At 53.8% G+C, this 13,371-nt stretch overlaps 1 protein-coding gene across 4 annotated transcripts in view; it reads right to left on the minus strand.

Annotated features, from left to right (window-relative positions):
* Window positions 1-5,233: 5,233 nt before the first annotated feature.
* Window positions 5,234-13,371, minus strand: part of TEX264 (testis expressed 264) — a 41,288-nt gene continuing 33,150 nt past the window's right edge. For all 4 annotated transcript variants that reach the window (XM_027837100.1, XM_027837101.1, XM_027837102.1 and 1 more), the window contains 2 exons: window positions 11,181-11,349; window positions 5,234-5,950 (listed from right to left, as the gene is read on the minus strand). In XM_027837100.1, the coding sequence (XP_027692901.1) occupies window positions 5,655-5,950; window positions 11,181-11,349 (465 nt within the window). In that variant the 3' untranslated portion in view covers window positions 5,234-5,654. The remainder of the gene's footprint in view (window positions 5,951-11,180; window positions 11,350-13,371) is intronic.

Genomic DNA, 13,371 nt, shown 5'->3' on the forward strand with positions numbered 1-13,371 from the left:
GAGAGAGAGAGAGAGAGAGAGAGAGAGAGAGAGAGAGAATGTCTCTCAACTGGGCCTGGGAAAGGAGACATGGCCTTGGACAGAAGTGAAGGGAGATCTCATGCAAATGTCACAGCATTCTCAGATACCTGGTTTAAACAGCACAGTATCTGGTGAGGGCCTCATCACAACAGCAGTGCATGCTAAGATCTCTGATTTGTGTGATTCAGTTTCTAGGCAATACCTGGGCAGAGGCTCTTTTAAGAAGAGACAGAGGGGCCTCTAAGAGTTAGCTTGGCGACCTGGGGTGGCTAGGATCAAGCTGGATGAACTTAGGTGTCTTTCCAGTGTCACATAGTCCCCTCCTAGTCTGTTTTTGCTGATGGATTCCCAAAAGTTGACCAAGATGTGTGTGTGGTGGGGGGGAGGGGGGAAGATGAGAGGGAAACCAGGCATTTCAAGCTTCCGCATAGTTGGCTGTCTATATTTCTGCTTGTGTGGCTGAGTAACTGTGTGTTACAGGTGTATATGGCTGCCTGTGTATATACAGGTGGGTGTGTCTATATGCATTTGTGCATGTCTTTCTCAATGTGTGCTCAAATTTGTGTATGTGTCTGAATGTGTGTGATTCAGGTCAGAAATGTGAGGGGAAGTTCATTAGTTCCTACACTTTCCCTCAGGCATCAGGAAGGCACCTAAAAGCTGGGTCTAGGTTCCTATCTGTTACCTTGAGGTAAAAGGGTGAGGGCAGGAGAAGGAGATGCTGTTTCAGTGACTCAGTTTCCTCAGCTTGGCAAATATCTCCCGTCAGTCCCCCCCCCCCAGCCTACACATTTTCATACAAGGGTTCTTTGTCACCAACACACATACAGCTTTCCTTCCTCATATACACATACAGACTCCTTGATGTTCACACACAGTCTTGCAGCTAAATGTACACATTTCTTCCCTGGGAAATGTCACCTTTTCACAAAAGGCACAAGATGGGGAAAACTGAGGCCCAGGGGAAAAGAAGCACTTGTTCAGGGTCACCTGGTTAGGTTTCAAGTATTCTGACAACCCAGTCCAAGGTTTTTGACATCCCTGATAGCCACCTGTCCTTACTGTTTTCTCCCCTGGCTCAATAGGATCTCTCTTCCTCATGAGAGCCCTGTCTCTACCCCTTATTTATGTATATGGGGTTAACCCCATTCTCTCCATAAGAGAATATAAGACACTCTGTGAGAATCCAGGAATAGGAGGAGAGACAGAGAAATGGAGGAGGCAAGATCAGAGACTCTAGAGACGGAGGAGGGAGATTCCAAAAGGGGGTGACAACCAGAGAAGAGTGGGGAGAAATGGACATGGAGGGGGGTGAAACAAGAGGGGGGGAAGAGAAACAGAGATGAGGAGGAAGAAGAAAGACAGGAATGGAGGAGAAACAGAGACAGCGAAGGGGAAGAAGCAGAGACAGAAACAAGAAGTGGGAGACAGGGAGGGGGTTGAAAGAAAGGACAAGGAACAAGACAGACGGGGGTGTGGAGGAGAGATTCAGATATACTGACGGGGGAGAGATGGACTGAGAAAACGACAGAAACACTGAAAAGAGACAGAGGGACTGAGACAGAGGCAGTGATGGAGAGGGACCCAGACTGAGTCAGAGCCCTGAGGCAGAAGAGGAAGGCAGGACGGGGCTCATCCTCCCCACCTTCAGGGGCTGTTGGGGCTGGGGCAGGGCGGCCCCGCAGGCTCCAGGGAGGGAGCCGGAGCTCGCCTTACCTGCCTTGGCTCGGTTCGGAGACGGAGCTCAACTCGGCGAATGCTTGGGTTCTGGGCTCCTGGCTTCTCCGTTTTGGCTCTGGCTCTGGCTCTGGCTCTGGCTCCGGCCCGGCTCCGAGCCGCTCTCCTGCCGCCCAGCTCTCCCAGCCGCTTTCATTCCCGCCCGCCCCGCCCCCGGCCCCTCCTCCCCTTTCCTCCCTGCTGGCTCTGCCCGCTCCGTCACTCCTCTTCGGCCCCCCCTTTCCCTCTCCTTTTCCTCTCTCCTTTCTCCCCCTTTACCCTCTCCAGCCTCCCCTGACCCCTTTCTCCGACTTTCCCCCTGCTCCTCGCTACTCCCTCCAGCCCTAGGAGTGGGGCGAGCTGCCCCCTCCAGACCGCCTAGCCCCGGAGCTGTCCGGGCCGAGGTGCTGAACTCTGAGCTAACCTAGCCTCAGTGCACGTCCTCCGGACCCTGGCGAAGGACCATCCGTCCCGTGGCCTCTATCCCAGGCTAGTTCTTTTCTTGGCTGCCCCTCTCCTTAGTCTGGATTCTTCCCTAAGCCTAGACTAGCCACTTTCCATTCCCTGGCTCCAGGATAGTTCTTCCTCTAACCCTCAGTGCTGATGGCCTCTGTCCCTCCTGTCAAATGGTATTCATTTCTCCCTGGAGAGGGAGGCCAGGCTTATACTTTGAGAGCAACTGATGGCGTTTAGGTGATTCCCTTCCCTTCCCCCGCCCCACTACCCTTTTTTCCTTTTCTTCATTGGGAGGTTGAGCAGCGGTAGTGGATAGACAGATATGAAGATGCCTGGGGCTTCCTAAGGGCATGGAGCTGGGGTCCCTTTGTCAGTTCGTGGGACTATTTTTTATCTGCAAGAGTGACTACACGGGTGTGTCCTAAAACATGTTCAGAACCTTTGACTAGTTCTGACAGCCTGTCCCTCTCTGAGACGTTGCTGGTACCTGGGATAATACATGTTAGAGTGCTTGATAAATCTTAAGATACTCATCAACATGAAATATTACTTCCTCCTGCTCACGAGGCACTATGGTAGAGGAGGTGGGGGGGCAGTGAACGTACCTACATCTACATGTGTTCTGGTGTCTGCATCTGTACATGCGCATATGTATGTATGTGGCTGCACATGTGTGTGTATTTGTGTGAATCAAAGGGCTGGAAGCAGCAGCGATATTTGTCTCCTTCAGTAAACATTCCTCCTCTTCCTCCTCCTCCTCCACCAGCAGGTGGCTTTCCCCATTCAGGCACCACTACTCCATCCTTGTCCAGGCCCGGGATAGGAATGGAGGGAGTAGGGGAATCAACGCTCTCACCTTTTTCTTCCTCAGCTCTCCAGCCCCAAAACTGGGGATCCAGGTTTCCCAGAAGATAGTTAGGAGGCAAAACTGCCTCAGGATGAGGGTAAGGTAGGAAGGTATGGGGGAAGAACACAGGCTTTCATGTGGAAGAGATTAGACATATTCTGCTTGGCTCCAAAGGGTGGGATTGAGTGGAAGTTTCAGGGATACAAACTTCTATTACATGTAAATTAAAAAAAAAAAAACACTTGAGTGACTTAAAGGTGTCCTGGACTGTCTCGCAAGGTAATGAGTTCCCCACCACTGGAGATCTCCAAACAAAGGCTGAATGACCAATCACCAGAAACAGATTCTTGTTCAGGCTTGGATTTAATTAGATGTGTTCTGTGGGTCCCTTCCCACTTGGAGATAATGTGATTCTGTGGAGGGATTCTGAGAGGAAGTCCTAGGTCCAATTTTCATCAGGTGTGGGGTCAACTTATAAGAAGCATCTATTATGGCAGTTGGAAGAAGGGATTAATGTTGGGATTGACGGTAAACTGAGTGAGGGCAGGACAGCTCCAAGAAGAGGCTCTTGACGCTGTCTTCTTCCCTGCCCACCAATCCTCTCCAATCCTCCCACCTCAGGATTGGGAGCACCACAGGGCATCAGTTGGGTGGGGCACAGGCCACTCAGGGAGCAGGGAAGTCATCCCACTGTCCTGAGCCACAGAACTAGCTTCCGTCCCCCTCCTCCTACCAAGAGGCAGATCAAACACTACCCTGACACTCGTGGGCTAATGGATACGAGCCCCACTTTATTATGCGAGTGGCTCTCACAGATGCACCAACAGGCACACAGACATGGAGATGGGCACACCGAGACCTGACCCTAGCAGAGGACAAACAGAATCCCAGTCACATGTGGGGGCACTCCTGTTCTGATCTGGGGGCCACTCAAAGGGCAGCTTCATTCAGCCTCATTCCCTGACTGCTTCCGTAAGTCACAGGATCAGACTTACAGCCTGAAGGGACCTGAGAGGCCAAAGAGTACAACCCATTTTACAGATGAGGAAACTGAGGCACAGAGTGATTACATGACTTGTTAATGGTTGCACAATGTCTTGAGACAGGATTTGAACCCAGGTCTTTCTAACTCCAAGCCCAACATTACACCCTGACATCACGTCAAAATAAAACCAAAAATCCCTTCCAGGAAAGCAAGGTAGCAATGGGATAAGACCCCATGACTTGTCGGAAGGATCTGGAAAGACGGGTGAACTTCAAGCTCCCATCGTGCTTGCTGTGTTCCTCCACTTCTCTTGGCTCCCAGCAGCCGCTCCTTGCTCTAAGACTTGTGGATGAGGTCAGTATGAACAGAGGCTGAAGGCTGGGGGTAAAGGGAGTCACACACACACACACACACGATGCAAAAGGGAGGCCTAAGTCAACCACGAGCAGGGCCCCTCAAACCAGGAAGGCACAAGATGCCTGGCTCCCTGCATCTGGGCAGTCTACTTCTGCCCCTCGGCCCCCTCAGGGAATGCCTGCTCATAAGTATATATACGCACCAGCGAGACCCACATGTATGGGCAGCATAACATCACCTGGAGTGTGTTCTTATACCAGTCACTGAGCCACGTAGGGATGACAGAGGGGCCTGGAAGGCAGAACATCCCTGAGAACAGAAAGTGGGTACGGTCCCCAATAGTCCAGGGTGGGCCTCTTCTCCAAGGGCTGCCCCCCACCTACCTCAGTGATGCAATGACTAAAGGAGCAGGGAAGGCCCTTACAGGCCACACAAAGCTCTTTCCAAAAAAAGCAGGCAGTGTGGTACAATGGTGAGACTCCATTCAGCAGACTTGGGTTCTAAATGATCCTAGCTGTGTGACCTTGGGTATGTCAGTGACCCTCCCCAGGTCCTCAATTTCCTCCTCCCTAAAATCCCAGGGTTGGACTAAATGGGTCAGTGAAGCCCTTTTCATCTCTGGATCCATGATGCTAAGAAAACAGCAAGGGCTCCAGCCCCTACCTCAGGATTGTTCCAGTGATGGGTACCTGCCTTCCACCCAGCCCATCTCCTTACTCCTTGGAGACTCTGAGTCATCTCCCCACAGTCCAGTCTGGTGCTTGGTGACCCTAATGGAGCTGGCAGAGTATGAACGGCAGTGACTGCTGGGGGTCCTGGACCAGTAAAGAAATCTGCAGCTTGAGTCTGAGTGAAACGAAAATCATCTGCTTTATTCTGGATCCTAAAAGTCCCAATGTAAGTCTGAAAAAGAGACTGATGAGGGAGGGGCAAATGGGAGGGAAGAGATTGTGCTCCCTCCAGCTGCCTGGGAATAACAGGCCAGGGAGTGAGGAGAAAGAACAGAGAAAACAGCTCAGGGTTGTGGGGGGGAGTACGACAACCCCCCAACCTGGTCAGGAGATGGCAACGAGCCACTCTACAGACCCACAGGGTCAGCCGGGGCTGCACCGGGCCCCAGCCCTTGGAGCCAAGGGTCTTGAGAAGAAGGGCAAGAGACAGGCCCAGCCAGGCCAGGTTAGAGGTGGGGAAGGATGAACTGGATCAGTTCCTCTTTGATTAAGCCCGAGGAGAGTGGGGCTGAAAGGCAGAGGCCTTGCCCAGGAGGGGCAGCTACTCCTCATCCTTCTCTGGGGTGCTGGGCTCTTTGGCCCACTTGGGCCCGGGAGGCTCGGCCTCGTGGCTAAAGCGAGGGTCGCCCGAGGCGCCGTCACCCTCCAGGTCGAGCTCCTCGAAGGAGGAACCACTGGTGCCCGACTCGCTGTAGCTGTGCTCACTCCGGTCATCTGTGTCATCCCAGCTGCGCCCTGCCACACCGGGGGACATGGTGGAGGTGGTGGTGGAGTTCTCACGGCTCCCAGGGCTTGCATCCAGACTAATGGAGCTGGTGTCGCTCAGCGTGTCAGCTCCTGGGGCAGGAGAGAAAGGAAGGGGCTGGTGAGCGGGGGCACAGCCCAAGTCAAACCTCTGAGAAACCCAGGGGCTTCCTGAAGGCAGGACTGAGACCACCTGGGCAGGGGACTTCCTCCCCAGGCACTCCTCTCTTATACAAGGTGGAGAGGGGACGACTCACACACATCACTGGCAAAGCCTATCAAAAAAAGATGCCACCTCTGTGCTACCATTAGCCAACACATTTCCATGCCATCAAGAGAGGGAAGGAGGGAAGGAAGAAAGGGAGGGAGGGAGAGTGTGGACCTCAGCTCGGTTGGCCTACCTCTCTGGTGTTAGCTATGGTTCCCTGCATTCCCACAAAGCCCTGGCTACTCTCCCCAGCTCTTCACTGATGAACCTGGCTCTTACTTAGCTTTAATGTTTTCTATGGCCCTGGGGAATGTGGGGTGGAAGGGAGAACAAAGGCATACTCATAGCAGTCCCCACCTTCTCCCCTGATACATTTGTCCCTTTGCTGTGGGTCTAGGGAAGGAACAAACCAGAGATGTCCCCTGGCTAAAGATGGCACACAGAAAGAATGTGACGAGGCTGCCAATCAACGGGCCCCCTAAGAAGCTGGGGACAGAGAAGCTGGAATCTGGCTGCTGCAGAATGGAGGCAGAGGCCCCTGAGGCCTTTGTCTCTGGAAGGAAACAAGTGAAGAGAGATTTGGGTACTTCGGCTCCACTTGACTGAGGCCTGGGTGAAAGGGGATGGCTGGTCAATGCCCAAAGATATTACCTTAAAAGGGGGAGCTCTCTGAGCCTCTGCAGCAGCAGCCCCTGTCCCCTAGTAACATCCTGATGGATCCAACATATTCCCCAAATTCTTAAACCCCAGAGGGGGCTGCTGAGACCAAGAAGAGCCATGGCCCTTTCCCCCAACCTGGGGACCCCAGATTAATTGCTATAAAGGCCACTTTCTGCCCCCTAGGATTAAACACCAAGCCCTGATAGGCATTCAAGCAGCAGGTAGGATTGCTGAGGAGGATGAGAGGAACGGGGACGGCTAAGTTAGGGCCCTGGCTACTGGTGCTAGAGGAGCAGCAGGGAGGTGTGGGCAGGAGAGCTCCCCACGTCCACATGTCTTACTCCCAGCCTTAAACACTTTATCACACTGCCTTGTCTTAAAATTGGCCATCTTTCCCTTTTGTAGGGAAGGCTATCTGATGAAAGGAGAAACCAGGAAAGGGAAGGGGAGGGGAAAGCTATTGCCCCCAGCATTGCCCTTGCAGAGGCAGGGAGACATGAGGGACAGGGGAATTGCCTCTTCACCCCTATCCCAGCCTGGTGCCTGGCCCAGGTGTGGTAGCACTGGGGAGGTGAGAGGTTAGCTGTGTTCAGTGAGCACGATGCTTCCCTGGTTCCCTGTCTCCATGGTGATAGTGACAGAGCCCAGAGCCTAAGCGCTGCTGGGGGCGGGGGGTGTAAATGCTCTGAATTTTGGGCTGGTCTTGAATTTTTGGTTGGTCTTGGTTGGAGCTCTGTGGCAGATCTGGCTGGACACTGGGGCAGGATAATGGGATGGGGCACCCCCAGAGCCCAACAGGGGGTCAGAATTAGGGTTAGGTTAGCTGCTGGCTTGGGATCCTATTCCTTTTTGGAATCTACAGGATTGGGCTCAAAAATCAGTGGCATATGCTGACTGACCACACAAAATGACCATCTTTGCCATTTTGAGGCCCCACCAAGCCAGGCCTCCTAGGGTGGTGGTGCCTTTCCAGATGAGCTGCATTTCAAAGAGAGAATAGGCTCGGGGCTGTAAATGGACCTAATACAACTCTGTGCTTATGCTTTCCTCTACCTCTAGGGGTGCCAGTGGATTACCCCCCCCCCCCCATGCTAGCAGTGCCCCAGCGAGATGGGACAAGAGATGGAGAGGCTAGAAACATGGTAGGGGCAGAGGCTGGCAGGCTCTGTATGCCTCTGGAGCCTGCCTGGTCACTTTCCTTGTGTGGACGCACCTTCTCTCCTGCTGGTGACCCCCTACCCCCCACTCCCATCCCAGGGGCCCTGAGATCAGAAGACAATCTTTCCGCAGCCCTGAGGCAGGACACCCGCTCATCAGCAGCAACACATGTCTCTTTAAATAATAATTAGTGCCCCTGGGGGCCAGCAGAGCTGGAGTAGCTACTGAACTCTCTTTTTAAGACCAAAGGAGACTGAGCACTTGGAGAGAGGAGGAGGAGGAGGAGGAGGAGGAGGAGGAGGAGAAGGAGGAGGGGGAGGGGGAAGAGGGAGAGGAGGAGGAGGAGGGGGAGGGGAGGAGCAGTTTTCTCCAGCCTTATTAAACTGTCATGTCCTTCCCTCCCGCTCCCTCCATACAGGCTCTCCTGGGATCTGGGTGCCAGGGGAAGCTGGCAGTCACCCAGCTGGCATCCACCCCCACCTTCTGCCCCACACTCAGACTCGGAAGATCTCAGCCAAGCAAGGGGACGTCTCGGAGTGCTGGCAGGGTTGACTCTGCCTAGACCACCTCCAGGAGGAGACCCTTTAGGAGACAAAGGTCAGAGCACAGCTTCCCAGGAAGATCCACGGCAGCCTCCATTTTTTCTAGGTATGTCTCCCCCATCGTGATGGTACTCTTGAGGGGAATGCCAGAAGTCTCTGTTTGTGTTCCCCCTCCCCCCACCCCGCCCCGGCCACAACAGAGGTCTAACCAGAGTGGCCTTCAACCTGCAGGGTCTCCTTCCTTCTTGTCTGCCAAAGGGGAGGGCATTCACAAAGAAAGAGGTAGGAGGCAAGGACTGTCTTTTGTCCCCCGATGCACATCCTGATGCATGAACTCCACAGCTATGGAGAGTGGGAGCTGGGAAAGGTCCAGATGGGTCTGATTCTCAGGTCTCACTTCCACAAGGATGAACAGATTAATGAAAAGGGGGTGCTCTGAGCATTCAGGCAACCCTCAGACTCTGCTTCATTACGCCGAGGCCCGCTACCCAAACCCTGCACGTGGAAGCAGTGGCTCCTACTCCCTCCCGTTCTGAGCTACGAGCCTCTCTCCTCAGAACACCGGCAGATAGAACCAAACTTCCCACTGTCTCTATTTCAACACTGACCAAGGAGTACTGAGGCATCAGGGCCCCCAGAGGGAACACAGAGAGCCTTCTCCCTCCACCTTCTTGGCCAGGTAGGGAGCCTGGCAAGCCACTTTCCAAATTGCCAGAGTTCCAGCTGCTACTGGAGAAACACGATGGTCACTATTCAGCCCCTAACCCCATACCCAGGCTCTCTCCCAGCAGCCGGCTTAATGTGCAATCAAATATTCATCTCCTCTCCTGGTACTCAATAATACATCAATGTAATAGCAGCCAAGAGACAGCTAATCACCCCCTTTCACCTCCTGCGTCCCAGCCACGGGGCGAGACGGGCAGGGACAGGCTGAGCTACAGGCAAGCCAGGCACCCACTGCACACTGCTGGGTGAGTGGCATGCACCTGGTAGTTAGGAAGCTAGATCCCGCCCAGGGGTGGGCAGGACGGACCTTGGCAGCAAGGGGCAAGCCCATCTGCCTTCTCTGCCAGGGGGCCTGGGAGAAATGGGGGAAGGGCAGAAAAGGGCGTAAGGGTTGATGACAGGCTGGGGGTGATGGTGCAGGCATGGCCCTGCCCCTGAGGGAGCCTGGGGGCTGCAGCCAGCTGGAGGGGGGAGGGCAGAGGAGGGCTCAGGGTGCCAAGGCAGGCCCTCAAGAGCACTGGCAGGCTATGTTTGGGAGAGGAAGAACTAGGGTGGGAGTGGGGGGGGTGAGATCGGAAGCTCACAACTCACCCTGGCCTCTCCTTATCCGCTCCCATCCTGAGGTCTGCTCTGACCTTGTGCCATGTCCTGTGTCCACAGTGGGAGCACCAAGGAATGCAAGGCTGGTTTGAGGGCACTGCTGGCCTGGGCTGTGCCCCAGGGAGGTAATTAAGTGGCAGATGAACTTAATTGTGTTAGACACAGTCTCCTGGGGAGCAAGTCACTGCCTCTCTGCACCCCCCCCTTACACATACTCTCCCCTACTTTCCCCAGTGACCTCGGCAGCTGAGGAACCGAGCTATAGAACTAGGACAATATTGGTGGTGGTTGGGGAGAAAACTGGGAATAGAGAAACTTTTTTGCCCCCAAGGCAGTAGGCTAAGTCTTCTCCACACCACACCTCCCCCCTTGCTCAAAACCCCAGTTACGGTTCGATGTGACCTCTCATGGGTCACAACATGAGCTGCTTAGGGGCAGCCCCTTGGGTCTACTTGGGATTGACAAAGCAAATTTCCTGCCGTGTCCAGGCCAAGAGGTCACTCCCCAGCCTGTACTAAGGACAGGGGTGAGGGCGAGGTGACCTTCTGGTCTGGTCCCTTGGGTCTAAGAGGGTGGGCAGCTAACAGCCTCTGCTCCTCCCTCCTCTTCCCCCCAACTAAGCCATGAATGGCTGTTTTCCTAAGTTGCCTGTGGGGCATTAGCCCCACATACGGCAGAGATACAGGCAGGGTGCTGGCTTTCTGAAAGTGCAAGACACCCGTTTAAGTTTAGTCTGCATTATTAATATCTTTCCTCTATTCTTCTCTTAAATCTAGTCCTCATCTGCAGCAACGGCCAGCTTCTGAGACTGACGTGTTCCTGACGAACATGTAACGACTGCTCTCCTAAGCCAGTCCGTACGAGCTGGTTCCAGCACACCCCTTGGTGGGCATCAATGCACACTCTCTGGATGGAGTATATTTCCAGCACCTGGGACATGATCTCCCCCTCTCCATTCCCAAATTTGGAAGGCAAACATCTACTTCCTTAACTGATTTGGGCCCTCAGGAGCCAAAGGGTGAGGGTCCAGTGGGGCCTCTGACCTCTCCTCTGACTATTTAAGGTGATGGCACCCTGTTTTCCTGCCAACGAATGCCCCAACACATCTCAAATGTACCTTTAATGGGAAGCCTTCCTCAATTGAGGGTGCCCAGACAGTACCTACCTAGACATAGTGCTTGTAGACATGGTGTGTTCATCTACGCTTGTCAATGTATGGCTGACAGTGTTTTAGAATTCAGCATGTGTATCTGCTGTCTGTCTTGTCTTCCCAATTGGAGCAGAAGGTCTCCAAGGGCCAACACTACGTCTACTTCTTCCTCCATATCCCCTAGAGGGCTTAGCACACAGCTGGGGACCCACGCGGCATTAACTGAGGCAGGGAAGCAGCAGCTTCCCTCCCCCTCATCGCGTCCCCTCCGTAGTGTACCTGTGACATCAGTTTGGGTGTCATCAGCCTCAGCAGCTGCTCGGCTTTTGCGTTCCGTCTCCTTCACCTCAGGCACGTAGAAGTCACCCTGTCGAGCCAGTGGGCACACAAAGTGGATTTGGTCCTGCTGGTAGATCTCCAGCCTGGGATGGGCACATAGCTTCCGCTCCTTGGGCAAGGGGAGGAAGAAAAAGGCAGCATGAGATGCCCACTGTACCACCCTGCAGGAGGGGATGATGTGGCCAAAGGGGCAAAGAAGAACGGGGAGAGGCGATGGCCCGGGGTACAGAAAGAGACGTCCCTGGGCAAGGATAACAGTGGAGATGGTTTATTTTATGGACTGTACTTACTGGTGCTAAGGGAAGGCCTTCTATCTAGGCGTAAAGGTACGGTGGGAGTTGGGAGGTAATAAAAGTGATGCAAAAAAGAGGAGGAATGAAGAGCATCAGTGAGACATCTAAAAATGGACTGGAAAGAGCACAGAGAAGGTTTGAAGGGGACACAGACACGCAGGAAAGTTTTGTTGCTATTGTGATGTAATACTTAAAAAAAAAACAGTTTCAGTTTCCTGTATCACCCTCTTTTTTGGTTCTTTTTTTGTTTGTTTATTGCCTGGTTGATGGTTGTTAAGTGAATGATTAAAAAGGAAAAGGAAAAAACACTGGACCAGAAAGAAGTTGGGGGGCCTGGGTTTGGGATCTGGCTTGGTTACTTACTCCTAGTCTGACCTTGGCAAGTACCTTTCTGACCCTTGGGCTCAATTTCCCCTGTTGTGTAATTAAGGAATTGGCAGAGATGTCCTCTCATGGTCCTTCCAGCTCCCAAACTATACGAGTTCCAAAGGGGACTGACTTTGCTGGGCCTGTGAGGCAGCCACCCTAACCCTAATGTTTCCCCTACCTCACTACGGGCCAGTCCAGGAGGCATCAGGGGGCCAGTTAGGCGAGACGTTCCAGAAGCTGGGGATCCCCATCATGGGCTAGGCCCTCTCTTCCTGGTGACCTCTGCAACCTTTAGTCAGCAGCACCCACACCTTGCAGGTTGCTGCCAGCTCAGAAAGATTCTGATTCTCTGGCACTGCCTCTGCTCCCCTCTGGGCACTGCTCAGCACTGGCAGGAATAGTACCCATGAGCCAAAAGCCCTCAAGGTCTTGTCCCTCACACAGAGAGACACTGGAAGGAGGCTCAGAAAGAAGCCATGGCACCAGGTGTGACTTTGTGGAGGGGAAGGCTAGGAGCGGGCTAAGTGGGTCCACGTAAGCTAGGCTACCTCTTCCCAAGCTGTGCCAACTGCCGAGGACAGGAAACAAATACGTCCCTCCTCCTGCCACACCTAGGATCAGGGCCACAGCTGCCTAGCCCTCTGTAGGGGCTGAGGTAAGTGGGATGGGAGAAGAGCTGGTGAGACAGGGTGGCAGGCTTGGGAGAGCATCACCTCCCCTGTGTTTGGGGGGCTGGCAGCCTGAGCTTCACGGCTCCCCAGGTGCCCACTGCACACACTCCTCCAGCCCCTAGGCTTGCTTTCCCAACCTGACTATGGGAAGAAGGTTACTCGTCCTCTACCCATTCCACGAAAGCAGCCTGGGCCAGGCCACCCTCTGACTGGAGGGTCAAGAGCAATCCAGAGGGTGGCCTGGGGAAGAGGGCTCCAAGCCAAGCCTCTTCCTGCTCTGGGAGTACAATTACCCTCTGGATCGCAGAGGAGATTACTGTGTAGACCTCGCCGCTGTCACCCTTACACGCCAAGCTTCACAACAGGACTATTTTTAGCGACCAACGCTCACTTCCAGCTCCCAAATGAGCCTTCTTTCTACTGAAATGCCACAAGAGAGGTATCACCCAGGGCAAAAGGGCCACCCCCATGACTCCCCTCCTCACCTTGGGGTCAGAGGCAAGGGAGAGGAGAATACAAGTGAGTCTCTCCTTTTCTGGGGAGAAAGGAGGGAAGGTTTGACTGCTTCCTCTGCTTGATCAAAACCTTTCAAATCAGAAAACTGATCAGGCATAACAAGGCTGGGCACAGGGCCCTTTGTAGCCTGCCCAGGCCCTTGGGAGAGGGCTCCCTGAGCCCCCCACATCGAGAGCTGAAGCACAGAGGCTACAGGTCCTGACCCTAACACAGCTATGTAAGGAATTGGGAGAAAAAGGAGTCCACACATAAGATGATCAGAGAGTTGCCCAGAGAAGGGAT

This window comes from Vombatus ursinus, unplaced genomic scaffold, assembly GCF_900497805.2.
Source record: "Vombatus ursinus unplaced genomic scaffold, bare-nosed wombat genome assembly UNPS02014820.1, whole genome shotgun sequence".
Lineage (NCBI taxonomy): Eukaryota > Metazoa > Chordata > Mammalia > Diprotodontia > Vombatidae > Vombatus > Vombatus ursinus.